At 40.0% G+C, this 26,609-nt stretch overlaps 1 protein-coding gene across 3 annotated transcripts; it reads right to left on the reverse strand.

Moving 5' to 3' along the window:
• Nucleotides 1-1,264: 1,264 nt before the first annotated feature.
• Nucleotides 1,265-25,541, reverse strand: EDRF1 (erythroid differentiation regulatory factor 1). 3 transcript variants are annotated; one of them, XM_065066736.1, is made up of 25 exons: nt 25,336-25,541; nt 24,331-24,539; nt 22,803-22,869; nt 21,865-21,990; nt 21,233-21,357; nt 20,615-20,774; nt 19,255-19,356; nt 18,843-18,964; nt 18,055-18,166; nt 17,184-17,331; nt 17,001-17,109; nt 16,554-16,665; nt 15,761-16,021; nt 14,252-14,323; nt 13,987-14,137; nt 11,551-11,739; nt 10,293-10,493; nt 9,712-9,930; nt 8,346-8,569; nt 7,766-7,924; nt 7,335-7,484; nt 6,548-6,701; nt 6,144-6,259; nt 5,023-5,186; nt 1,265-2,102 (listed from the first exon to the last, which is right to left on the reverse strand). In XM_065066736.1, exons 1-25 carry the CDS (start codon nt 25,399-25,401, stop codon nt 1,931-1,933), a joined length of 3,690 nt encoding a protein of 1,229 aa, XP_064922808.1. In that variant the 5' UTR covers nt 25,402-25,541; the 3' UTR covers nt 1,265-1,930. The 3 variants fall into 3 exon arrangements, with proteins under 3 accessions (XP_064922808.1, XP_064922809.1, XP_064922810.1); XM_065066737.1 differs by lacking the exon at nt 19,255-19,356; XM_065066738.1 differs by lacking the exon at nt 25,336-25,541 and having other exon boundaries at nt 24,377-24,542.
• Between the last annotated feature and the right edge of the window lie 1,068 nt (nt 25,542-26,609).

Here is a 26,609-nt window from a genome sequence, read left to right on the forward strand (position 1 = left end):
CTGTTCCCTGTGCATAAATGCTGCTCTACAGCACTTCTGGTTTTTCACTGTAGAAAAACCTCCCTACTGTTGTTTCCTACCCCTACCACCTCTCTGCCCCTTCCTCTTCCTCCCTAAACCGCACCTAGTACCTCAGGTTTCCTCTGGCCAAACAGTGCCAGTGAAATGCACTCACGCAGGCAAAAAAGTCTTCTAAAATAGCCCATTTAGGCACCCACGAGGACCAGAGATTATGCTCTAGTGCCACTTTTCTTTGGGACAGACCTTCTAGACCGTCCCTCTTGCACAAAGCAAAGGCCGCAGGAGTGCAGGCACTGACCTCTCCCATGAAACAGCTAAATCAGATCCAAACAAGGGGTTTTGGCTGGAATGTTCCCTTTCCAGCAGGAATCTGCCAGCAGTGCTCGGATCTCTCAAGCGTTCTCTATTCTCGGCACCTGAGCCGCTGTTACTGATCCCAGCAGACGTGCTTGGTCACCTTCACCTCTGCGCCTCTGAAGAAAAGATTAGTCAAGAGCGTATTTCTTGTACCCCTCACCATCGCCAGGCTTCCTGCTAATAACTATTTCAAGCACAGCGTTCAGCATCTCACATCAGAAACCAGCTGCTCCATTTTCGACAGCTTTGGCCTCACGAGAAGGGGAAGGTGTTGGGGATGTTCCCAGCTGGAAGGCAGGAAGGGAGAACTTTAAGCCCCCAAACTCCTTTTTCTCCCAGTCATTCCACATCAGCAGCAACAGAACAGACACGGACGCCACCTCTCGTCTTCCATCCTTCCACAAGGTGCTTGTGCTGCTTTCAGGTGCGCCCATGCTCTCTGTTCCATCAGAAAGATCCCATTTCTTCTGAAGGCAGATCTAAGGATGCACTTGTAAAACCAGGTTTAAATTGTCAGGATAGACATTTCTACAAACTGGGGTTTTCTAGGTGAAAACATGCCCCATACAAAAGAGCATCGTCTGTATCTCACCATGAGACTAAGAATCGTCTCCTCAAAACAAGCAGCTTAAATAGGTAATTCACTACTTATGTCTAAATAGAGAAAGATTAAAAAAATATGCATATAAACATGTAAAAACTTAGTACCTTTAAATAAATGGTGTTTAGTACAATAATGAACCACATTCATTTATAGAAAAACATTAAGATATCAGATGTTATTTTTGGCTGCCTTTCAAATAGTTGAATTCCATTGAGCACTTCACTTCTCTGATGAGCATCGTAACACTCATAACTAATGACAACAGGCAGACCAGTTCATGAGTTTATATTTAATAAATAAATCTTTATTTAAAAATATGCTCTCATTTATTCACAGTTTCAAGTCTGAAAAAGATAATAATACTATTCTTGATCAATCCAAAACAGCTAAAACCATTCTCTTTCTGGGAAAATGAAATCCCAGTGATGGCTACTGTTTGCAAGTCTTGTGTCAAAGTTAGAAAGGCACAAGGTTTTGTGCAGGACAGTAACTCTACTACAAGTAGTGTGTCTGTGTGGCCACGTATTCAACACAGAGTTCCTTGTACAACGTGGGTTGACGTTACCGGTTCAAGTGTTCCAAGGAAGCCTCACTTACAAAGTACATTTCATTAAATAGCAAACCAGAGCAACTGTGAGATTACATTTTAATGCAAAACATTTATATCACTGCAAAGCCTGGAAGAGAAAACAACATTAATTTCTCCAATATTAAAAAAAATCTGTTAAGTTTATATCCAGAAGCCCCATTTGGCATTTCAAACAAAGAAACGCTACCAAATGAGCCATTCTCATGGGATACAAAGGAATTCCTGTTCTTTCCCAGATGAACAGCGGGACAATGTAGGTGATATTATCACCTTCAATAAATACAAATATCACATGGGAAAAAATCCCAGGGATCCCATGCACAGCAAGGCACTGATTCTGCTGTTCTGCAGCATTTCGGTCACTGAGTTCCTCCATTGTTACCTTCGTTATTTCGAGTCAGCTGTTCCAGCAAATTTAAGATTACCTCTATTCGTTGGAGCAGAGTCAGACTTTTGTTAGCAGTTGCACGCAACAACAGGGAGTAAACTTGCTTGTTTGTTTTAAGAACAGCATCTTCTTCATTAATGCCCCTAAAACGAAAACAGGTAATACAGATTATCAACCTGACCACAAGATTTTACTCTGCAGATTATCAAAACCATTAGTAAATATAATAATGTCAAATCACACAGCTGGTGTTTTGCTTTGAGTCTCTTATTTCCTTCGCTCCTTTTTCCTACCGTTTCCCAGCAGACAGAGCCTCTGCTCACACTGCAGGAGGGAAAGGTGTTCCAAGTTTGGTTCACCTCCAGTCTGGCCAATTTATTAAATTATAATCCCAAATCACATCGTAAAGCCTCTGAATCCGGGTCTCTGTGCCAAAACTCCAGACTTTTCTCTAAGTTAGTGCCCAGTCTGACGGTGCCAAATGCAAAGCGACACCTGAACACTGGGAGACACGGTTGTTTTGCTCCCCTGCCATTACCTCTCCCCTCTAGAACACTTTTGGGCATCAGCTTTCCATCCAAGCCTGAAGCCCAAGATCCTCTCTCAGTTCCATACGTCTACGGTATTTCTCTCCAGATAGAGACTGTTCCACGCTCAAGATCTCTGCACACAAGAGCTTTTCCTCTTTGCCAGTCTGCAGTCTGAGCTCCCACCGATATGATCCGTTTGACAAGTATTGTAAATCACTTATCGCACACATGCTGGTCTTCTGCTTCAGCGCTGTCCCCCTCCTTCCCACCCTGCTCTGCTACCTTTGATGAGCAAGACTAACAAATAAATGACCCGAACTGGAAAAATGAAGAATAAAAAATGCTGCCGTTAACATTATAACTAAATTAAGCATGTATGTGTGCAAGGAGCAGTCACTTTAGTTGCAAGTGCTTTGGGAACTACCAAGAAGTGGTGAAGCAAATTAAATTCATAACACTTGGCAGAAATCAGACAGGTTCATTTATTAAATGGAACAGATTGTCAATAAAAAGCCACTGAAATGCAAAGTATGTCCAGGATAAGTTACAAGAATTCCCAGAACAAAGCATTACTTTCAATTACTTCTTTCCTCTCATTTCCATAGCCAAGTTCAGCTACGCTTCTGCCTTCCACTTTTAGAGGGTAAAACTGATTTCATCCAGTTTTATTGCCAGTCTGCGAGTTTCACTATCAAATGTGAATTTTACCACATATTCTCCTGCTCTCTGCCAAAGTGCAGCCGAGACCCTGAAACAGCACTTGTGAGCCCCAATTTCCTCCTTTTCAGCCTATTATTAAACCAGAAGGCAGACGTTCTCCTCCTACTCAGCAGCAATATCCTCAGGGAGCACACAAAGGTAGGGGAGAGGTTAAGTGAAAGATAATTCTAAGCGTAGCCTCAGTCCACCATTGTTTGAAAATTTAACATGCTACAGCTACTCTCCCATTTGACAGTATTCAAATTAAAACTGGAACATGTGCCCTATATGGAACCATCAGTACAAAACCCCATTTGAGAGAGACAAGGGTGAGAAAGTAAATGGAAAAGCCACAAAGCAAAAAATAAGAGGTTTTTTTGCTTTACAACACTTACCCACATAATGGGATAACAGAACTAAACCAACTGACTGTTCTTGGGACCATCTCCTTGGTTACACATCAATTACACTTTAATCCTCTGCATCCACATACCCAGACTGCCACCTTGTGGAAGCTCATTTTTAAAGCGTGAAAGCGTGGAACAGCGCACCTAACGCGCTGTTGACAACACACATCTTCCCCTTGTCTCATATATTTTGTTCATCCACCTCCTGCCGCCAGCAGACAAGTTACTGCGCAGAATGAATTCATTGCACGGTTTAGTTTCAGCAAAATCGCACTTGCATCAGTGGTGCTATGATCTGAAAACTATTAACACAACTTCGCACAACAGAAGAATCCTCTAGAAGTATATACTAGAACTAGTGCCACACTTTGCTAAATTAACTCTACATGGCCTGAGAACCAGCAAGGTTGCTGCTGGTGCTGCTGCAATCAAACACGTTTGCTGCTGAGGGAATAAAAGGTTTTTTTGGATGCCAAAAGCAACGCTACACTCATTGAAATGCAAACAGCAGAGGTGACAGTGGTGTAAGGGGTTACACCGCCACACCTAATGCCAACAACACTAAAAGGAGAAGGCACGTTTCTTCTGAATCCCGGAAGCAGGACAGTAGATGATCGCTTCACTGCACTCCATGAGGGGCTAGAAACTGCTCTAACACCAACGAGCATCTTCCCCACACATCCCTCTCTATTTACAGCATTACTGACATACCTGTGTTTATTCTCAAGTGTTTTGCTTGCTCAACTCTGCTGTCACTGGTATATTTTATCAGAGGTATATCAAAAGATCAGCAGTGCCCTGCGGTTTCTCCCCAAATAACTTGGGTCTGCAGCTGTGACAGCACTGGAATGTCAGTAAGACAAAGGACACACACACACCTCATTCCCTGAACTAAGGGTTTGATTAAAAAGGTAAATGAAGACAATGAGACGTATGTCAGCAAAATTACAGCAGTGCAAGCGAAACTGCTTTGCGTGTGGATTTATACCTAGGAAGGGCATAGGATTTATATCCTCTAAAGGAAAAGTCATATTACAGAGCATGATAAAGCATCAGTGATTCATAACTGTATCCTGTGTTTCAGACAACCATTATAAACTATTCTTTTCCTATTTGAATAGAGCCATTCAGCCAAAATGGTTTGTCCTGGCTCAGTCCTGGACTGTGATCAGGAAAGCTGAGAGAAAAACGCTGCCCAGACACAATCAGTGAAGAAGTTTCTTGGTCACTCCCTTAATTACACACAAAATCACAGAAACTGTTCAAAATTTAGATGATTAAGGCATTATTTCAGCTCCTTCTCCACACAGAAGAGTCACCTCCATAAACAAATATATCACACGTTCGTGCATGCTCAAGAGTACACACTTGGCATGCATTTGTGGATGAGAATCACATCTACACATGCATATTAAGGTTCAACTTACCCAATTTTTTTCTTTGTTGAAGTTAACAATTTAATGGATTGGAGGAGAAGGAATGACATTCTGGACTCAAAAATACCAAGCAGTTTCAATACTTCTTCTTTGTTAAGGCCAGTAGAGGAATCATTAGGTGACATATTCTCAGCGTTACCTTTATCCTTGCTTATCTGCAAGAAGATGAAAAGAAAACCTATTTCAGGCAAATCCACTATTAAAACATACCTCAGTTAGGTCAGACAACCACAACTGCAGGTTAAGCTCAGCCTTTACAGGCACAGCACTAACATCACAATTGCTATGACACCCTGTTTATGAGGCTTTGGTAATTAGCTCACATCCACACTGCACACAAGTTATGCCAACTGCCTATGTTATATATATAGAGAGAGAGTAATATTTACTTAAAGACATCAGGAAACTATGGACTTTAATACTCAATCTGTTGCTCAAATTGTCAGTAAGTGATGAAGACATCATGAAATACAGCAACTTGTTATTGATTTAGGCATTGGGAACCTATTAACACCAGCTACAAATACCTTCCATGCATTAGTATTTCTATATTAAATGTACTACATAGACAGAATTCATGTTTATGCTGTACATACATTCTTAAGCTCCTAAGGATAACTTTTAAGGGATAACACAGAGTTGCACAGAGCACCATTCACTCAGAATGAGTCAGTATGTGTCCATACACAAACACGTTTTAATTCATCTCCACAGAGCAATTCAGAATGTCAAACTATTTCTGAAAAACTCTGTCAACTTCAGTGGTGTTATACAAAACACTTCACTGAAGTTACAGGGTGGGGGGGATGTAAAGAGATGGGGGAGTATTGGAGAAACTTATAGTTAAAAAAAATCCATAGCCAATTACAACAGTGCTGCACGGAGGAGGTGGAACTTGGACACCACTTAGACAAATGTAGTCTCAAGATTAGTGGCTTTTTTTAATCCACTTCCACCTAACAACCAGAAGTGAACTGCAACAGGTTCAAACCCTGTCCGCACCATTTAAGCAACTAGCTCCGCTGAAAAGCGATCAACACCTTAATTGCCAGCTTTCTGTGAATGCAAATGTGCAATGGAGCAGATAATCCCACCACTTGACTTTGGTTTACCTGTTCACTTTCTGCCACAAGCTCCTTTCTGACGAGCTGGAATGCACCCGTGGTTTTCACCATTATATCTAGGGCCCCAAACAAAGTCTTTAATTTCCCAGCACTGCTGTTCTGACCTAAAAAGAAATAAAAGAAAAAGTAGTAACAATCAGGAACACAAATGGTTTATGTTACACATTACTCTTTTTCTTCCACCCATAGATTTCAAGAGTTCTCACGAGAAAAGAACATACTGTCCTAGTCAACTAAAAACCAGTAAGATACAAATATCTCTTCTCTCTAAGATAGTTCTGTTCTGAGAAGCACATTACTGCTGCTCTCATACATAAAGTTATCTACAAATGGAATTAAATAGCTAAAGGTAGTTTGAAAAGCTGTTGTAGTAAGACAAGAGCTCGACGTACTCGTCATCTGGAACTCTGCGAAGGCCACTCTTTCCAGCTGCACACGAAGGAACTCGCAGGGCGCATCCTTCAGGAGCTGGAAGAGCCGCACTGCTTTGCTGTAATGAAGATCCGCAAGGACACGGTGTTGTTTCCTCAAATGTTCGTCACCAACCTGCGCTCAAAGTAGGGCACAGAGTAAATCCCAGACGATTTGTATGGTCATGAGGTAACTATTACAAAAAAATGCTATGGACTACACAATTGTACACCAGCTCATTTCATAGTGGTTCATCTAAATGTCTGTATGTTTCCAGAATACATCACCAGCCTGCTGCCTTTGAAGCTATTGTAATTTCATAGCTAACGCTAAGAAATTCACACCATAAAGAATATTAATTTGGAAAAAAAATATCAGAAGATGACATGTAAGTCCACACTAAGGCTTTAATAAGCCATATGCTGATGTTCTAGCAGAAGGCTGCCTGCTTAATGTCAGAAGAGTGGCCTGGACACAACACCAAACCCAAGGAAATATTTGTCTTCATTGACTTCTGTTATGAGAGCATGGAAACACTAAGAGGAGACAGAACCATAAAGCTCAATACACTCTATAAAGGACAGACTACTCTTAAAAGTAACATATTTCACAATGATTTGCAAATAAACCACCTCACATTTCTTTGGTAAAATCATTTCAATAACTACATGTCAACTATAGGTAGAAGGATAAATATCAGTCCCCACACACATTGGGCATGGTAAGTATGGAACCCATACAGAAAACCAGACCAATCTGGACGAATACCTGGTTTCTCAGGCAGCTGTGGTACATGGAAGCCAGCCTGTGGTGGATGGTTGCAGCTCGATACTGGCAGAGAGGCTGTCGGGCAGACACTGTATCAACATCACAGTATTTCAAGGACTTCATCATGGCTTCACTGACTTCCTTCTCTATCTACAAGGCAAAACAAAAAGACGTTGTGTGATCGCTTTGAAACTAGAACACCACTATGTGCAAGTGTAGGGGTTAAGTCTCTATTTGTGGCACTACCTTTTCATTAAGCAAAACCTTAATACAAACGACTAAAGGTTTTACAGCTTGCAAGAACCCCTTCACAAAAGTTCTTCAAGCTATTAAAGGTTTGAGTTTTTCCAATATCAATTTTACTCGCTGTTTAGTTTTTCAGGAAGACAGTAACTCATTTTACCAGATGTTGCCACAAAAGCTCTTCTTACCTGCTCCTGAGCCTTCCGAGACAGCGGAGCGTAATCCTGCTGGAGAGTCGCCATGGTGAAATAGGTAGTAGACAGCTCCCAGTTCACAGAATCCCAGACAGCTGGATGCACGTCTCTCTGACCAAGCGATCGTAATGCCTTCAGGTAGTAGTCAATAGCCTACAGATTATAAAATAATACATGTACATGGTTATGCTGAAACTTATAGCAACTAGAAATTAATTTTCCTTTACTCATTCTCAAGGAAGAATTCCAAAATAATGTCTGGGCCGTCTTCAGTATTTTCCTTGCACACCTTTTGGTCATAACTTTAATCCTGACAGTGAATCTGTCTCCCTTGTGTGCGGTAATGCAGTCAAACATCAATCTGAATGTCACAGAACTTCGCATATCAGAGCAACGGAATCAAACCTCAACAATACCAAAGCCTGTATAGCGAGGATCAGGATAATATGAAAGCAGGAGAGGTATCCCAAGTTATTACATCAAGACTTCCAGATTTTTACCAAGATATTTACAAGTATTCTACAGCAAAAGGCATATTAGGGTCTGGGCCATTCTAAAAGTAGCATGATGTTACCTTATTATAATAAAGGGCCTCTTCTGGGGAAAACTCTCTTTTGAAGTCCCCCTCAGTCACACAGTGTGCTTGAGCACAAATTCGCATCAGTCGGCCCGTGTTGCAGAGCAGGAGAGCGGCGTTGGTTGCGTCGTCAATTGACTCAAAATTCTGAATTCCTTCTTCAAAGCAAGAGAAGCTTTTCTTCCAGAGCTGCTGCTCTGTCGTTGATACGGTTTTACTCACTAGGGGTAAGAGACAAGGCTCATTCAAATTCTTGAAAGATACTGAACAAATATTTCCATTGTTATTTGTCTCATCAACCACCTTTTATTATTTAAGGGTGGTAAATGATTCTGAAGACCCAATTTGTGGAAAATACTTCTAAGAAAACCTCAAATGTGAAAATCTTCATACGTGAAGTGCACTCTTACATATACTACACTTTCAAAAGGGTTGTGATAACATAACAGAAAAAAAACAGCAGAAATTAACATAAAACACAGATTATTTTTTTCCCCACAGTAACATTCAGGGTACTGCAGTTACTTCTATAAACTTACTGTATGAAACAAGTAAAAAGTGCATTTTACAGACAAGTGAAATGCAGTATTTGAGCTTCACTTCAGGTAAGTAGCAGTTCTATGAAAACATGATCATGAAAAACTACGAAATTACCAGTTCAACCCAAAATCCTTCAAATATGAATCGGACAAAGATCACAGGAAATTGCCGGTGTAAACTGGAGCTGTTAACACTCAACCACCAGCATCTAAATAGTTCTAGTTTATGTAGCTTTTACTTGTAGATAAGGCATTACTGGGTTTTTGCTTTCAAAAACAAAAACCCACCAAACACCTTACGCTACAAGGCAGCTTAGGCAACCTCCATTTCCAAAAAAACCAAACCAATCCCTCAAAAACCACCAAAACCAAACCAGAAGCAAAGCCTCCAAGCATTTACTTACCAAAGCATTCATAGACTGACTTCGCTGAAACTATTCTTACATTTAAATTACCCTTACGCTTGTTCATGCTGGGCTAAACATCAAGAATGTAACATGCCCTCCCTTTTATAACAGAGTTGGTCTAAAAGTTTCCATCATGTTTTTTGAGGGCATTCTACATACTTTTAAATAATTTGTCCAAAACTGCAGATTTCATTACTCAGTTTAGGCTCAATTAAGTACAGTGTACAAGCCACAGTGATCTCTTGCGGACAGATATTTACAATGGACATTAAAGTTACATAACATCAAATACAGATAAGTATTTGTACTACGTTATTTAAATGTCTTCTCAGAAATACTCAAGGTTTCTCACGCTCTGAGTGAACATGATCATAGTTGTAGCTCTGTGAAATAGTAAGAAGCAAAAAGAATACTTGCCCATTCTCTCAGTCTGCACTGCCGCAGCCTGGTTCATGTAAAACACTCCAATCTCGTTCCTGATATTGCCCATCCTCTTCAGCACCTGTATACGCTGCTCTGGATTTTGGTTTTTTAAGTTACTGAAAAGTAAGATTTCATAAGCTGCTTCGTAACATTTACAGCTGACAGAAAGCTGGCATTCCAAGTCTGTAGACAAGTCGGTAGCCCAGGCAAACACTGGAAAACAAAATGCAAAGCCTGCACATCAAACAGTATTTCCACTTGATGGCCTTGTTTTGGGCGTTCTCCTCTAGACCAACACCCATGTCCGAATGATCCCACAATTTCTACAGATATGCACAATTTACCCATTAATTACTGTCTTTAGTTATTTACCGCTTCAGGCGTGTCATACAGTATCTTGACAACCTCCTTACATATGACAGGCACAGTGAGCTTTCCCTGAAGAAAACAGACCTGAAGTGTAATAAACCCTTCTCCAGAAATTATACCCGTGCACAGTTTTGAGAAGCACAACAACATTACTCATGTCTGTCACATAACTGAATTATGGCGGTTATCTTATATCAGTACCATACCTTGGCACCTGGATTCTCTGTGAAGACTGTGTAGTATTTCCTGATCTTCTTTTGTCTGGTAATTGTATTCTTCAAGATATGCTGCTCTGTTGTTTGCATTTTGAGCAAGCATTAATTGGATATCGCCACAAAGGGTTAAACACTGACAAAGGAATACTAATACTTCTGGAAGCATGCTGGTGCAGAGACAACAGTAGGTATCTATTAAGGAAAATAAAATAAAATAAATCACATGGATGAGATAAGAGGAAGGAAAAGAATTAAACTCATGAGGTTTGACACATACTGACAATATAATTGGTTTTTATGTTACCTGTCACACTTGTTCTCCTTATGCAGACAACACATGCTCTTTTGAAAACGAACCTCTTTTGAAGTCATAGTTGCTCTACAGAGCTGACAGATTCAAAAGAGCAACCATGTTGTCCAAGATGAGCAGCAAATCTGGTAATTACAAATGCTAATCTCAGATATGACTAAAGAAAAAACAACTTTCGGCAAATAAACTGAAGTTGAGATATCACCTGAAAAATTAATTTACAGAAGGTAGAGTTTAAACTCGATTCTCAAGTCTTTAAAAGACTGAAAATCAAAGTAGGCTTTGAGCTATCGATGCTTTGTGGTAAGATCAGGTGTTCTTGCTTTAAAAGCTTCTTCCTGTCCCAAGCCCTACAAATATTGAAGAAAACAGCGGTACTACAGTAGCAAGCTAATGGCATTTTCCAAATAGCTATTCTCATTATTGTAGTAATACTCTAAGCAGCCTGATTTTACTTCCTTCATTTTCCTCAGTAATACTTAAAGACTCATTTCATTTTAGAGGAGTATCCAATTCAGCTGATTAACAAGTTTGGTATTTCTGAGAACAATAGATCTATTGCAATGAAGTGGGAACTACCAGGTATTTCCAAGGAAAAAAACCATCTGCTTGCAGTGACAACACTTAGGCCACAGAATTCTGTGTCTTGGCACCAGGATCAACTCTCCCAACTTTGAGTGCTCTGAAGCTCCAAACCCACGCTCTTTAAGCTTCCCAGTCTATCAAAACAGGAGCATCTTTCTAACAGAGACACGAGTTATTCTTACGACAGAATTCCCTCCTGAATAATGAGCCAGACACTCAGTTTAACTAAATACATGGTTGTCAGACACGTCAACACATGCCACAAGGATAAATCATGCACAAGAGAAGCATTTGATATTGTGAAAGGTATATGCAGGCGCTGCCACGGATGACAAATACATTCCAGCAACTTACCATGGCACTGTAAAGCCAGTTTGATGTATCGTAATGCTCTCCCGTATTTCTGTAGAATCATAGCAGCATCAGACAGGACGTAATAAGCCTTTGATGATTTCAGAATGAGCTGGAGTTTCATTTTATATTGCCATGATCCAGGAATCATTCCTGACTGACTGGAATGCTTCCCCTTCTGAAACGAGCCCACTGTAACAGAACAGAACCTCGTCAGTAAATCTCATCTGCATAACATATGCCAGAGGTTGGACACAACTTCATCAGCACACAGACAGAATGTAAATCGCCTTATTACAGCTCTGCGCAAGGGGAGTTACGCCAACTTGTCTGCCGCTACATTTTTCATCTGCAAAATGGACCCAATACTTGGAACTGTTCCACGTACTCCACCTCACAGTGGAATGCTCAAATACAGTGAGCACAGTGACAACGCAGTTAACTTCTCCAACTTGGAACGGCTTTTGAAATCCAGGTGCAGCGGCCAAGACTGTTCTGTTCGGTAGCAGTAGAAAAGAACGCAAAACCCACAGGCATAATTTGTCACATTCTCCACCAAATCCCTATGATATATGCTCTGTTTCTGTATGAACAATTTCTAAGTGAGAAAGCCTGCATTTGGGGGTTTAGCCTCCAGCACAGAAAGAACTGCATAACCTGGTCCTTTCCGCAAGGAAAACCAATGTTCTCCTCACACCAGTTTCAAGACATCCTCAGTGTAAGATTATGAAGGTTCCTCCTTCAATGCTATAGCGGTTGTGGAACCAGAAAGAACACACTTTAGCCACACCAAAGGACAGAATTTTGTCCTGACAACATCTGCACACAGAAACAAGTCTCTTGCTTAAAAGTGGACCTACAAGGCCCATCTTACCAGCCTGCTATCCTTATTGCATTCTAGAAGAACTACAGGCCTTCATTAGGACAGAGACAAATCTAATACAGTAACACCTCACACAGTTAAAGACACAGAATGCATGTATACTGCAGCCATATACTACTCAGAGGAAGTTCTCTCTTCACGTTGGAAATTCAAGAAATAAGAGCACTTATCCTTTCTGTACATGAACACACACATTTACAGATAGACTACAGAACATGCATCACAGAAAATATACCCACATAATGGAAAAGCAAAAAGTTCCTCCACTATGTTTGAACTATTTTCTTGAAGTTGAATTCAATCCTTACGAGCTGAACAAGTAGCGGCATTGCTACTTCAGGGAAGAACTCCAGCACAGATCCAGAAAACAACTACAATATTATTTTTCTGATGTGTGCAATATTTATCTCCCACATCCCCTAGGAAACACTTGTTTCTAAACAGAAGAAGTTAACATGTGGACACTGTCCTTGCCAGCTGGCAAGCGGCTGCAACGTGTCATGGTTTCCAAATTGTGGAGGCTGAAGACAGAGCCTGGCTGCAGGAGAGCTGAAATCAGCACAGTGTTCTTGCTGAGCTGACCCAGGCAAAATTTCTCAGGAGATCTTGGTAAAAATTAGCCTCACAGTCCATATTAACAGCACCGTGCAGAATTGATGCAAGCTCAACACACTAACTTTCTGACAGAGGTGATAAATCCTGTGGTCACATATCTGAGAGAAAGTAAGAAAGGATACATCCATCACCAGGTCCTTGACATTCATGAGACAATCATAAAATTGGAAAAGAAACACGAGAACACTTAAATTAATAACTCAAAACTGAACTCATTATTTAGAGATTTTTCAAAGGGGAAAGGAAGAGAAAGGAAAGAATAAAGAACTGTAAAAATAGGCAAGACTTAAGTTTCTTCCTGGGTTATGCTTATAGGGCCCCTTGCCCTGCAGAGAACTCAACTGTTTTCAGAATAGTCTTTCCTATATGCTTTTATGCCACTCCAGAGAAAAACAGAATAGACTATAGTCTGAAATTTCTAGAGTGTGAATATTTAAGCAAATAAAATATCCTTTATTTGCTGCTTCAATCCACAATTGTAGGGGTACAAGAACGAAAACAAAATCCTAGTTAACATTTTATATGCAATTAAGCAGCAAGCATAATGTAAGATAGAAACTTGCCAGAAGTGGGAAGTTCTTCCACAAAACTCGCAAGTCACAAAAGAAGAATGAAGGCTGTTTTAAAAACAATCCACACACCTTACTGTGCTCCACATACCAAACCCCAAAATATTGAGCCCTTATGGAAGTCATCTGTAAGCCACACATAAATGGGTGCAGTAAAGTTAGGTGTTTACTAATAAAAGATGCTTTGATATGCAAAATATCCCAAATGACCTATAATTACTTAAAAAGGAACAGACTGTTCTCCCATTTTTAGTATACTACTACTATTGCTTATGCAATAGTGTAATTAGTGACCTATAAGTGCACTGTTATGACAACCAAAATAAAGCAGTGGTTTGGAAGAAGTCTTATTTCTGTAACAATACAACTTACTTTTGTCTAAAAATAAGGCCATCTGTTTTTCCAGACACTCGGGACCACCACTGGTAGATTCATCTTCATATTTCAACGGGATTGGTGTGCTGGGGTCAGCTGCAGGAAGGTCACCCTCTTTTTTAACACTGCTGTCAACAGACTTCAAGCCCTGCAAATGGAATAAATAATTCAATCTACTTGAAAACAATGCTTAGCAAATACAGAAGATACCAAGAACTGGGTAAAAGGTGAAACATTGTTAGAAAATTGTTAGTAGACTTACCTCCAGGACGTAATTGAGCACCAGCCTGCAGCGCTCCTCAGTGCCATGGCAGACGGGAAATGCACAACTGGGCTTCATTGGAAGAGAAGGAATAGGAAGAGAATAAATGTTCGACACAAAAAACGTCAAAATTTCTGGCTAGAAGACGCGAATAGAACATCTGAGCTCTGCACTAAGAGGTGTGACAGTATTTCTTTATCTCAGTGAGCAACTCATATACCTGGTTATCTACGTGTCGTCTCTCCTGGCAACTCCAAAGACAGTGCAAAGAGAAGAGAAGAGATGACTGTTGCGTGACAGTGACTACAAAGCATCCAGTGATGGTCTGCAATGCACACCCAGGAAGATAAGGAGACTCAATACTATACAGAATTTTTTTCCTTCAGCCTTTATATCAAAGCTGCACTTCCATCACCTTTGAACAACTCAGAGCCTTCAAGTTTGAATTTTTGTTTTCTTCTGAGGCAGAGTAGAAGGGGAAATAAGAGTGGAAATGTAGTGTTTCTGCACTTGTGCAAGCTGTGGTTTTAGCTGATGGACCACGAAGTCTTAGAAGTTAATAGAGCAATAAGAGTTACAAAATATTTTAGGACATCTTGTACTTTGCTGCTCAGCACAGACATGAGAAAAATAGGTTTAGATTTTGACCAATGACAGTCATTTCATAATCACATCCCTGTACAGGCAAGACAAGTAAAACATCAGCAGAAAATTTCTTTGCTGATCTTCCCAGTTTCTTGTGTTTCTCTATTTTGTTACAATAATAAGGCACGCAAAGGACAATGAAGGTAGCAGTGTTACACTTCTGTGGATTCCTTTATGCAGCACATGTACATCAATGAAGTTTCAGGAATACTGTGGTTATGCACCCAGCTGTGCCCTCAGACACAACACGTGCAGAGCAAAACTTCATCTCTTTTTGAAAATCGACTACAGCCAAAATTCTGCTGTATCCTGATCAGTTACCTTGGAAAGACAAATCAAAGAGGGAAACCAAGGACTAACACTGTGGATCCAAAGCAGCAGATGCCCCCAGGGGAAAAAACAAACCAAATAGACCAAACAACACAAACAAAAAACCAAAACACGTAACAAAAAAACACAATCAAAATTAAAACAACAAAATACCCAAACAAACAAACCAACCAACCAGAAAAAAGTCCTAAGACAGCTTGGATATCCCCACAAACTTGTGGTCACCTACACTCTTACACACGGCCACAGCTGACAATATTTTCTCTGCTGCTGTGACAGGAATAATTCTCTGTAGTCTGCTATACAAAATCACGACATCAAGGAAAACTGCATGATTAAACTATACTTTAAACCTGCTATACTGTGAAACTTAAAGACCTCAGACATTGTAAGCAGCTCATGCTTCAGTTAGCCTGAAACAAACACATGGCGATAGCTTAAGACAAAACTAAGAGGTAACTGAATTTCAATAACTTCGCTACATCAACTGAAGCTTTCATAAAACCCTTAAAAAAATTCCACAGCCTCACTTACACGTATTCGATGAACAGACTTGTATTTTTCTGGTACTGATAACTCTCCAACAGATTTGATTATTGCCACTGCTTTGTTGTCATCTGGTGGATCAGAACTGTTACTGTAAGAACCATTTTCATCACTGTCTGGCATTTCTTCCTCTTCCTCACTATAACTTTCATCAGAATTTCCATTTATAGGGAAGTCTGTACTGTCTTCTTTTTTGGGTTCATCCAACTGAAAAAGTTCTGATAACATGTAGTTTGCTGAAGCAATAATCTTTTCAAATAAGAGAAAAAACATTAGTGATTTGTTTTCAAGTTAATTTTTTTCTTCTGAGAAGCAACATCAATATAATTTGCCTTAGAATAAGGAATAACTAGTACATGCAAGTAGGTATTTCATTACCTGTAAATACAGCCTGTACACATACACACTGTAGAGCCACATTTTCAAGCTCTGAATTTTACTAAGCCCCTGCAATCAAGTTTGCCCACGTTTGGTTTTACCCCCACCCCATCTTACAAGGTCTTCAGCTCTTGTTTTGTGAGAGCAAGAGAGCGAACGTAATGACCAGCTCCTTTTAGAGCAGGACAGAAGACCCATGCAGCAATGTGGGGCAGGGAAGGCTACTAATTCAAAAAAGTCCAGGGTTTCTTTAAACATATATCAATTTCTAAGATTATAAATAACTTAAACTCTCTCCCTTGCAGAAGGACGCAGAAGTACCACACAAAATATAGCCAGGTGCATTAGGATGACAGCATTTCCATTATATTTACACAAAGCTACAAGAAAACTTAATTCTTACTTGAGGATGTCTGCCATTGTCCAGTAACTTCAGACAATTAAGGAGCAACGTTCTGATAGTGCCATAGTGTTTCTTGTTCTGGTTTTTCTTCAGCATCATATTGCAAGCAACTCTAAAAGAAAGTTAAACAAAATAGGAAATCCCTGGATAACTTTTTATGCTAGAAATAAAAAAAGAGCTTTAAACAATACTTCTGCAAGCACAGAGGTCCCAAACTTTAAGATGGGTCTGCAAGATTTATTCAGCAACAATGTAGTTGACATAGAGAGACAGTGAAAATATGAAAGTCTCTTTTGATTTAGTAGGACTAAGGCTTATCAAGCTTATGTGTAAAAGAAGATTTTTCATTTACTCCGTCTTCATGCCCTCGTAACTTTTAGTCTGTATTCTTAACAAATACAACGGCACCAGGAAGCAAGTACTGCAACAAAAATGATAAAAACTCACTTGTATAGAAGAATTGCCACTGGCATCGTAAAAGGATTTTGGTATTTGTCTTCCGTCTCTTCACAAAGGGTGGTCAGGTCATAGAGCTTTACTATATCACTCCCGCTTGCTGAAAGATAAGACCTTTCATTAATCAACACGACATTTAGATCCATTTGAAAAGATCTATGTTAATTTACTTACCCTTAAATAACCAATAAGTATGTCCTTCTTTGGTGCAATTTGATTTCAAAAACGATAAGATGTTTTGAGCAATATCTTTTATCACTTTGGTAGAAAAATTCGAGTTTTCCAAATTGGGAATATCTTCAGTCTTAATCATTTCATATTTCTGCAAGGAATATATGTTAAAACTCAAGGTTTGGAGGGTTTTCTGCCAACTACCCCCAAAAGGAATCTAAAGATCAGTGTCTATCAACTGCTAAAAGAAACAAAGGCTGCTATTACAACAGAGTGTCATGATAAATGTAGTTTATTTCCAGAATTTATTTTAAAAGCCAGCACATCTCAATTACAAGTTTTAAAGACGACTCACTTCTATGACAAACATGGTAAAAGGAGAAAAGAGTTGAAAAAACACATCTGCAACATCTATTTATTACTTCAGTGAAACCCTGTCAGCCTCATAAGCAACCATATGCTGCCAGTTCCAACAGAAACTCAGCTGGTATGTGTGGTCTATCATAGAATAATAAATACAAATAAAGGTTTAAAAAGCATCTGTCTTGGCACGTGAACACTGCAGATTTTAAGATGCAAGAAACTGATGTATTTCAAGAAACTGATGTATTTCTGCTCCTACATTTTTCTATTTTTGCCTTCATTCATCCATTGGGGGAAGGAGTAATTTTGCATGCATGGAAAGGAGAAAAAAAGAACACATTGTTTTTGGCTGACTCTTGCTAGCTGTGTACATGTTTCTCATTCTGCAATAAAGGATTGTTGTCATCTTTTTGTCAGAACAGTAAGATTACAAAGACATCTGTTACAACTGGAGTAATTTCAGAAGCTGAAGAACAGATGAACCGGGCATAACACAAAGCGCCAGACTTACCTGAACAATTCCATTAACGTGAAAGCACATCACAAGCTCCGGTACATTGCATATTAAGTTGTCCAACCAATAGTCAATTCCTGTTAGCACATTTATGGGCTTGTTGTTATCCCTGAAAACAAACGTTTCTAGTGTTATTTAAATCTTTATTTACTCTTCAGAAAATTTTAGGGATGTTTACTAATGGGATTTAGATCTAATTCACCTGAGAGTGGATGGAGACTAAAACAATTATTTGTGAACTGTTCTTTTTTAGAGAGGCAAATGAGGAATCATATCAAACAAAACAGATGTTCTGATCTCTCCAAATACACTCTCATGCCATGGGCAGTTTTGAATTTTTGCCCACACATACTGAAACTTTAACAAGCTTCAGATGTCTCACTATCACTGAGAAAACAAGTACTTAAGTTCTAAAGTAATTGCAGTATTAGCTGCAACTGATTACAGCTCAAGCCTTTTCCCAGACCTTCCAAAATCCCTTGCAAAGCAAGGTACTGTTGGTTCCTACATGTGTCTTAAAAAGATGACAAATACATCAAGTGATTTTCAAGTTGTTGTTCGTTCTTTGCCTACATGTAGGCAGGAACAGAAGAAACAGCAATCAAGTGATCAAGTATTAGTGAAAAGTAGGACAGTCAGAACTTAGAACTACTACAGTCATGAGTTCTAAGTACTTATGAAGTGCTCAACTAGCAGTTATTGAAATTCAAAAATCCCAGTAAGAGAAATACTATAAAAAGTCAGTCAAAGGCTGGCATATAAATCTCATTAACTTCAAAACTCACCTGAGACGCAAGCTCACAGCAGGGTATCTCCCACCTCCAAATATCGGCATATTTGATCCTACTAACATGTGGATATCTTCAAAGGTCCACAAGATATTACGAACAAAGTCATTTTTAAGTCCCTTCATCAAGAGAAAAAATTGTTCTATAAATCACTGTCCTGAAACACGTTCTCTATGACATTCTGCGGAATTATGAGAAAGCAACAAGCAAAAGCAGCAAATAAAAGACGGCACATAAGGAACTACGCTACGCGTTCACATTAACTTAAAAAACTGAGATCACAGATGCCACAAAAGCTACTTCTACAGTGGGCTTAGTTTTTCTCTTGGTTCCAATTTAGACCAAATTTTCAACTGTTTGATTAAATTGGGGGTTCAGTGTTTGAGCTCAAATTTCACAAATAGCATACCTGACTGTTTTCCCCGTCATTGAACAAAGTAGTCAGGTTTTGTTCTTTGGGGGCTGAGGCCACATGCCCCACTATATATGAGGGTTCAAGAGGCACATTTCCCTGTGAAAAGCACAAGGATAAGGAGTGATTCTCCTGCTGAGGTAAAGTTAGGCCATTTAAAGAAATCTGAACAACAAAAGCATATAAGGGAAAAACCTTTACCTCTAACATCTTTTAGTAAGTATGTATTAAACTACAAAAAGCCTCTAGTCAGTGACTAGAATACTTATTTTTTTTATAGCTAGTACCAAATTTTTGTACTTCATATTCTCAGAGGCTTTCAAAAGAAATCAGGAAGTTCTTATAGAAGCTCTTCATTACCCCAGGGTCAGCACCAGATTATCAGTCTCCAGAAGAAAAACCTCTGTCCTGATGTCTTTATAAGTTAAAGAAAATGACACTACAAATGTACAACAGTTCCTTTATGATAAGAGGTCTGCTGTAGTGGGCAATATTTCCTCAAGAAGTTGAACAGAAGTAGCCCTTTTTCTAAAAACCTTTCAAGTATGGAAACATTTTTCTACTTTAGAATATTACGAACACCACAACACACGCAGATACAATTTTAAGGATAACGTAGCTTAGAGCCTTCACAAGGTAGCTGAGCAGGTCATTTGGCATACCAGTGGGTAATACCACCTCAGCATAACTACAGCATCATCATTATATTAATGTAGATGGAATACAATAGATCTTTCAACCACTCAAAAATCTAAGCGAGTTCTGTATTGCATTACTCAAAAACCACAGGAATTAACAGTTTTCAGAAACAAGCTTAGCCACAGACTGAAACCCTGGATTAAGGCCTAATACTAATTATAGCTTGTTGCATAATTACTATAAACATCTTCCCCTTCCACTTGTTTAATCTCATAGCAAGTAGTATATCTATAAATGTTGCTTAACTGTTTTGCAAATATTTTATAGATCTTAATTTTCCTCTTCACCTAATAAATTCAGGGTCACAACAGGTTCATTTTTATGACAGACTTTAAAAGAAAGGCCAAAACCTTAAGCTTCCATACACATCTTCTGAATACCAGATTTTCCTACGGTTAGGTAAAGTCATTGATGACTACTCCTAGCCAAATGTTCTGTTTCTCAAAAATACATAGATAAAGTGACAAAACCAAAAAAAATCTGAAATTTGGAGCTCTGAAACACTGGGACAAGCTAAATCACACACACTGCCAAGTTCTTCCAATGCCTGACTTCATTTCTTTCAGCAAAAAGTACTGCAGCAGCACCTTTAAAAACCCTTGAATATATATGCCCCTACAAAAACTAAGGTGCCATTGAAACTGCTATATACACCAACCTGGTTCGAGGCACCTGGATCTTCAGATAACGAAGACGGCATTTCAAAAGGAGCTGGCCAGGAGGCCCTCCCCGCTTCATCACTCTCACCTGAAACAGGACCCTCCTGGTGCTGTTTTGAAGTGGAAGGAACAGGCTGAGCAGCTCCATCACCATTAATGCTGACAAAGCAACATTAACAAATTCAGTTGACACTATGCAAACAGAATCACTTTTAGAATTGTTGTATTTGATGCGCTGTTCTCAAAGAATGCCTTCGCTAATATGCTAAAAGATTGCTATATTGACAAGTTGTTCATTACTCAAACTTTTACAAAATTACAGCAGTTGTCACAATTTACCGTGAGTATTTCACGTGAGTTGTTCTTCCCTCATACTTAGAAATATTGAGATATGCGGTTTATTTTATTCTTTAAATCTTTAATTTTACTTTAAAATACTTTGATTTCTGCTAAAACATTTACATGTTATTACCTAACTTCGTCCCTCAATTTCCTTTGTATAAAGATAAACCAGTAAATAATACAGATCATAATGGAATTTTAACATTCATTTCAAGACCAGAAACCATGCAAAAGTAAGTGGTGCAGAATTAAAATTCATGCAGACATAAGGTTACCTGTAATACAAAAACTTAGAAAGTATAGCCTTCTGGTACCAATGTTCTTTACTCTTCTTTTTCCGTTGCCACTTCTGATCAATCAGCCTTTGATAAAACTCTTTCAGCCATGTCCAGTCCCCTGTCTAGGCAATATCATAAATATTAAATTAATATCAAGAAGCATCTGCAAAGTAAACCAAATGCCTTTTTAACTTACAAATACTCATCCACAACAATAAAAGAAACCCAGAAAATAACTTCATAGTTAAAGTCTTGAATTGGTCACTAATTGAAAAAGTATCTTCTAATAAAAGTTATGTTCTTACTGAAAAGTTGACTTCATTGGAAAATTAGATACATGCTTAAGAGGTTACACAGTAACAAATACTTATTAATAAATTAATAAAATAGTACAGCAATACTGAAGTAGTTAAAGGAAAGTAGGACATGGAATTTCAATCCTACAATACCACAAATATAGGATATCAGATGCAGTCCACGGGTAAAACAATCGCTGCAGAACAGAGCACCTTTTGTACTCGCATATGATACTCAGGAATTTTGATACATCCATGCTTTCTTGCTGGCTACACTCTTCTCAAAATAATGCATTTTGACCATAGGAAACACTTAAAAACCAAATGGTTAACCTGGGATGATCTCATGAAGAGTTCTTGAATATCCAGCTCATCCAACAAAAGCGTCCTCCCAATGCGATGTACTGCCATGCTCACGTGGGACTTGCTGTAAGGTATCTTCAGAAGTTTTTTAATATTCTTGCAGGGTAAAAAAAGAACAGAGATAAAATTCAATACAGTTATACTGCATTGTAAGACAATCCTTAGGAAACTGCAAGCAAAGAATACGCTATTAACATTGGAGAGGCATGGGCGGGCAAACAAAACCTCATAGTCACAGTGATTTTAAGAGGGCCATTCCACAAGGAACTGTATTTGCTGAGGCCAGAGAACATGAATGACAGTGATAGAGACCAAGAACTCAGTATAAACCACGTACATTATTTAACCATGATCTCTCTTTATATCACCACAACCAGCTACCATCAAAAGTGACAAAAATGCAAGAGGCTAGTTTGGAAATTAAAAGCCTGATCATATTCACCATGGGAATACTGACACCTTGTCAGATATCCAGAGGAATCTGGACAGAGATCTAAGTCTGAATAAAAATCTGTCAAACATCAACACTGAGACAGTAAACGTGTACGTATGTTTCCTCTTCCAAATAGTCTCATCTGCAGACATTACCAGCACCAAAAAAGCTGATGAAAAAACAGAGGAAAATAAAATAATTACATTGCAAGACAGGTGTGCTGAATTAACTAAACAGCATATTTTAGTTTAAGATTATTTGTAGAAATCCACAGGAAATATGATCTTCTCTCTACATTTCTTATTCAGTGATCTCCCTTAAATGACCGTCAAAAGTTAAGTGATCCATTTGGGTTTCATTAGTGGATCTTTAGTTTTCAAAGGACACAAAGATGACAGAAGCCATGACAATGTCTTAAAATAAGGTTTATAAAACAGAAGAGTTTGAATGATGGAACTTTAAAAGTTATACATACCTCTGAATCAGACACAACATCCACATCATTTCCAACCGAGTCAATGAAGTCATACGCCATCCCAAAGCTATTTAGAAAATATTACAAGTTAAGACAAATACAGTGTGACATTAAATAGAGACCCGTTTTTTCTCCAAAGCTTATTAATGCTTTTAAAGCTTTTTCTTCATCAGAACATCAAGTCCAACTAAATATTACCAGGTGTAATGAAATCTAGAGTTAATTAACAAAATTATTTTGACATTCTACAAGTTTTCCAAAGGTATCACGGGAAGCGCTTAGCTGCAATTTCAAGACATTCTAAAAGGTAGTTTAAGTTTTGTTGAAACCAGGAAAATCCGAGATATTTAAAACGTTTTTAAGACAGCTATGGGAAATTAGAGAAACTGAAGTTCTGGGTGTTTTGTTTTTGTTTTTTACTAAAAAGGAAGTTTAATTTTCAAAGACTTTATCTTTAAGGCATTAAATATGTTAAAAGATTTAATTTTAACAGCCATCATTTAGTTTAACTTCTTATTTATGTTTTCTGAATTGGCTTACACGTTTCAACAAGCGCATCCTGGTAGCTTTACCCACCCTCATTAAGGCCTCTCTAAATTACAGGTATTTAAACTAGAATATTTTGATGTACAAAGCATTATTTCCAATTAAACCACATACGAGTACAACCCAACCAAATACATGATATGTAAGCATCCAAAATTATACATTCACTATTAGTTTAACACTGACACAAGAGACAGAAAGATAAAACTGCCAGCCCCTATTTGACAAACAAACACAATATTTAAAACAAACAGGAAAAGTTCATAAAGCCCTGTTAACCTGCTCAAATATTTACTTCTCCTAAAACAGATTATGAAGACTTAGACCCTCCACAAACTTAAATTTCACTAACTAGTTGACTTAGTGTGAATTTGCTTGTTAAGCACAGGATTTAAGTCTCCTATTCATAGACAATCTGAACTCAACTCATCCAACTATTTAGCAAACATCCACACTGAAAGGTAACACTGCTTTTTGGTTTTGCCCCTTATTTCACCTTCTGTGTTCACTCTTGACATGATTATGACATTTCTTTTGCCATCAGTTAGCAGGGTCCAGTCTCTAAAGATCCAGCTGAGCTATAAATGGGCTCCATAACTTTCAAGGGGAACGATATTTGTTCCCTTTTCCACTGCTATCAAAAGCAGAAGGGCTGGCTGAACCAGTCTCGCTTCATTTTGGCCAATCAACAATAGCCAACCAGGGAAGAACATGAAATCAGTTTGACTGTCTCAGGCAAGGTGTCAACATGCACTTAAAAATAATAATAATCAGCAGCATTACCAGCATCATTAATCATTTATAAGGGTGACAAGATTCTAGCACACAGGCAAGAAATAAGGATGAAAAAGCAGCAGGAAAATGGTTAAGAAAAAGAGCTAGCAAGTTGCCATGGTAAAGTCCGTACTTTATATTATGAATTACATAGGGTCCAAGTTCACTGTTAGAATTATTCTCAAAAATACAGCCTGCTATTATTTACCTTGAAAATGGTTTACTTTTTTTGTTGTTGCCAAGAATGGTTGTACCTGCTGGTCCCAGCTTAGCGCTCTCCCGTAACCAGTTGGCAGGTGGAAGTTTCAAGTCCGTTTTCTCCTGCAGACGGGCAAACGCCGCTTGCGGTGGGGCAGACGAGTATTTCACCACAGCGCTGCTTTTCACTTCATTACCCCCAAGAAACAAAACCGACCCCTGGTTTTCAAAGAGAAATTAGTCTTTCGTTTATAAAACGATAGCAATTAAAACTATCAGACTTGCTCTATGATGAACTCTGTGATTTTAATGTTAAGTGGCTGAAGTCCTGCATTTGCTTATACGTTTCTCCTGACTGTGTTCACGGGTATTTCAATTACCCCGATTCCAACACTCACATCAAGTGTATGCTGCACTTCTTAAGGCTCAAGTGTTATTAAGGGCAACACCTCGTAGAATGTAAAATTACTCAGAAAGACCAAAACTAAAATTCACATTAATGCTGCAAAAGTTCGTGAAAGGAAGTGTTCGCCGGCAAACACCTTTATTAAAGCTAAACACGTTTCTGCATGAATAAATAAGCCTTAGGAACACGTATTTTTTTTCAAATACAGCAAACCACACAGCTGTCACACTTAAGAGCTTTGAACCGATACACGTCAAGGGAAAAACAGAACCACAGGACACTATTTATGTAAATACAACGCAGCACACGGCACTTAAGCATAACAACAAAAACACTTCTAACAATTAGAACTTAATCATAATTACAACGCTCCCTGCTGCACTGACAGCAGCGCTCCCGCACTGGCCGAACTGGAAAGCGGCTGCAGCGCTATGAGGCAACTTAAAACATGACTCTGGGCTGTGTTTACAGCCCCGCGCCCGCCCGGGTGCCCCCGCCCGCCAACCGCCACTCACGGGCCGGGCTGGGGAAGCGCCGGGGGAGCCGCGGGACCCCCTTCAGCCGCGGTTTACCACAGGGAAAGTCGCGTCCCCCCCTCACCGCCGTCACCTGCTTGGGCTCCTCCGCGTCGCCCCTCATAGGGGCGGCAGCTCCCGCACCGCACAGCTCATCCATGTTCCGTCCGCCCTCCGTGCCGGCCCGGGCGGCTCGGCCCGGGCGCTCCCTCAGGCAGGGACCGGGGGGCACCAGGCCGCTCTCAGCGCCCACTGCCGGCCGGGGGTGCGTCAGGCCGCGAGCAGCCAACTCTCGCGAGATTTCCCGAGAAGTCCCAGGAGGTGAAGGCGGGCTCTGGCCAATAGGAGAGCGCGGGCGGGGCTGGCGGGCGGGGCGGGGCCGAGGCATGAGGAGACAGGCGCCGGTGCCGCGATGGCGTGCGTTGGCGTTCGGCCTGGTGTTGATTTGACTTTATTGGGGGGCTTTCAGCTCCCCAGAGGTGCTGGGCCGAAGCGAGTGGTAGCGGTGGAGCTTCACCACCATCACCCCCAGCAGCTGGTCCTGCAACACTGCTCTGCATCGCAACAGCGGAGTGAGGTGCTGCCTCATGGCGCATTCCTGTGTGGCGGGGGCTGCTGAGCAGGCCCAGTGCTCTGGATCCCGGCTGACTGGGTTGTCCCAACCCTGTCCTGAGGAAGGACTGGCAACAATGATTTGCAGAGCGACTAAGATGATTAAGGGAGTGGAGCATCTCCCGTGTGAGGAAAGGCTGAGGGAGCTGGGGCTCTGGAGCTGGACAAGAGGAGACTGAGGGGGGACTCAGTCAGGTTTACAGATATATAAAGGGTGAGTGTCAGGAGGATGGAGCCAGGCTCTTCTTGGTGACAACCAATGACAGGACAAGGAGTGCTGGGTTCAAACTAGAACTCAAAAGGTTCCATTTAAGTTTGAGAAGAAACTTGTTCCTGGTGAGGGTGGCAGAGCCTGGCCCAGGCTGCCCAGGGGGGTTGTGGAGTCTCCTTCTGTGCAGACATTCCAACCCGCCTGGACACCTTCCTGTGTAACCTCATCTGGGTGTTCCTGCTCCATGGGGGGATTGCACTGGATGAGCTTTCCAGGTCCCTTCTAATACCTAACATCCTGTGTGACTGTATGATTGTCCTGTTAAGTAGGGAATGAGCTATTACAGCTTATTGATGGGTTCTGCAGACATGAGTAATGACTGTGACCTCCATGAAACCTGTGACCATTTGGTGATGGTGTGACTCAGAGTGTGGGGTGATCACGAATTGTAGTGTACTGGCCTATGCTTGTGCACCGAATTTGGCAAAGGCTTACCTGTGATGAGCTAAGCAAGCAAATGGTGCCTGAATAGTGCCCAAAAAATA

Source organism: Columba livia, chromosome 6 (assembly GCF_036013475.1).
Source record: "Columba livia isolate bColLiv1 breed racing homer chromosome 6, bColLiv1.pat.W.v2, whole genome shotgun sequence".
NCBI lineage: Eukaryota > Metazoa > Chordata > Aves > Columbiformes > Columbidae > Columba > Columba livia.

Excerpts from the sequence above, each read along its gene's own strand:
- EDRF1 (XM_065066736.1), bottom strand. The coding sequence starts at position 25,401 with ATGGATGAGCTGTGCGGTGCGGGAGCTGCCGCCCCTATGAGGGGCGAC. Across the intron at positions 24,540-25,335 it reads ACGCGGAGGAGCCCAAGCAG|GGGTCGGTTTTGTTTCTTGG; the intron begins GTGACGGCGGTG and ends TTTGAAAACCAG. Across the intron at positions 16,022-16,553 it reads ACAATGGCAGACATCCTCAA|ATTATTGCTTCAGCAAACTA; the intron begins GTAAGAATTAAG and ends TTATTTGAAAAG.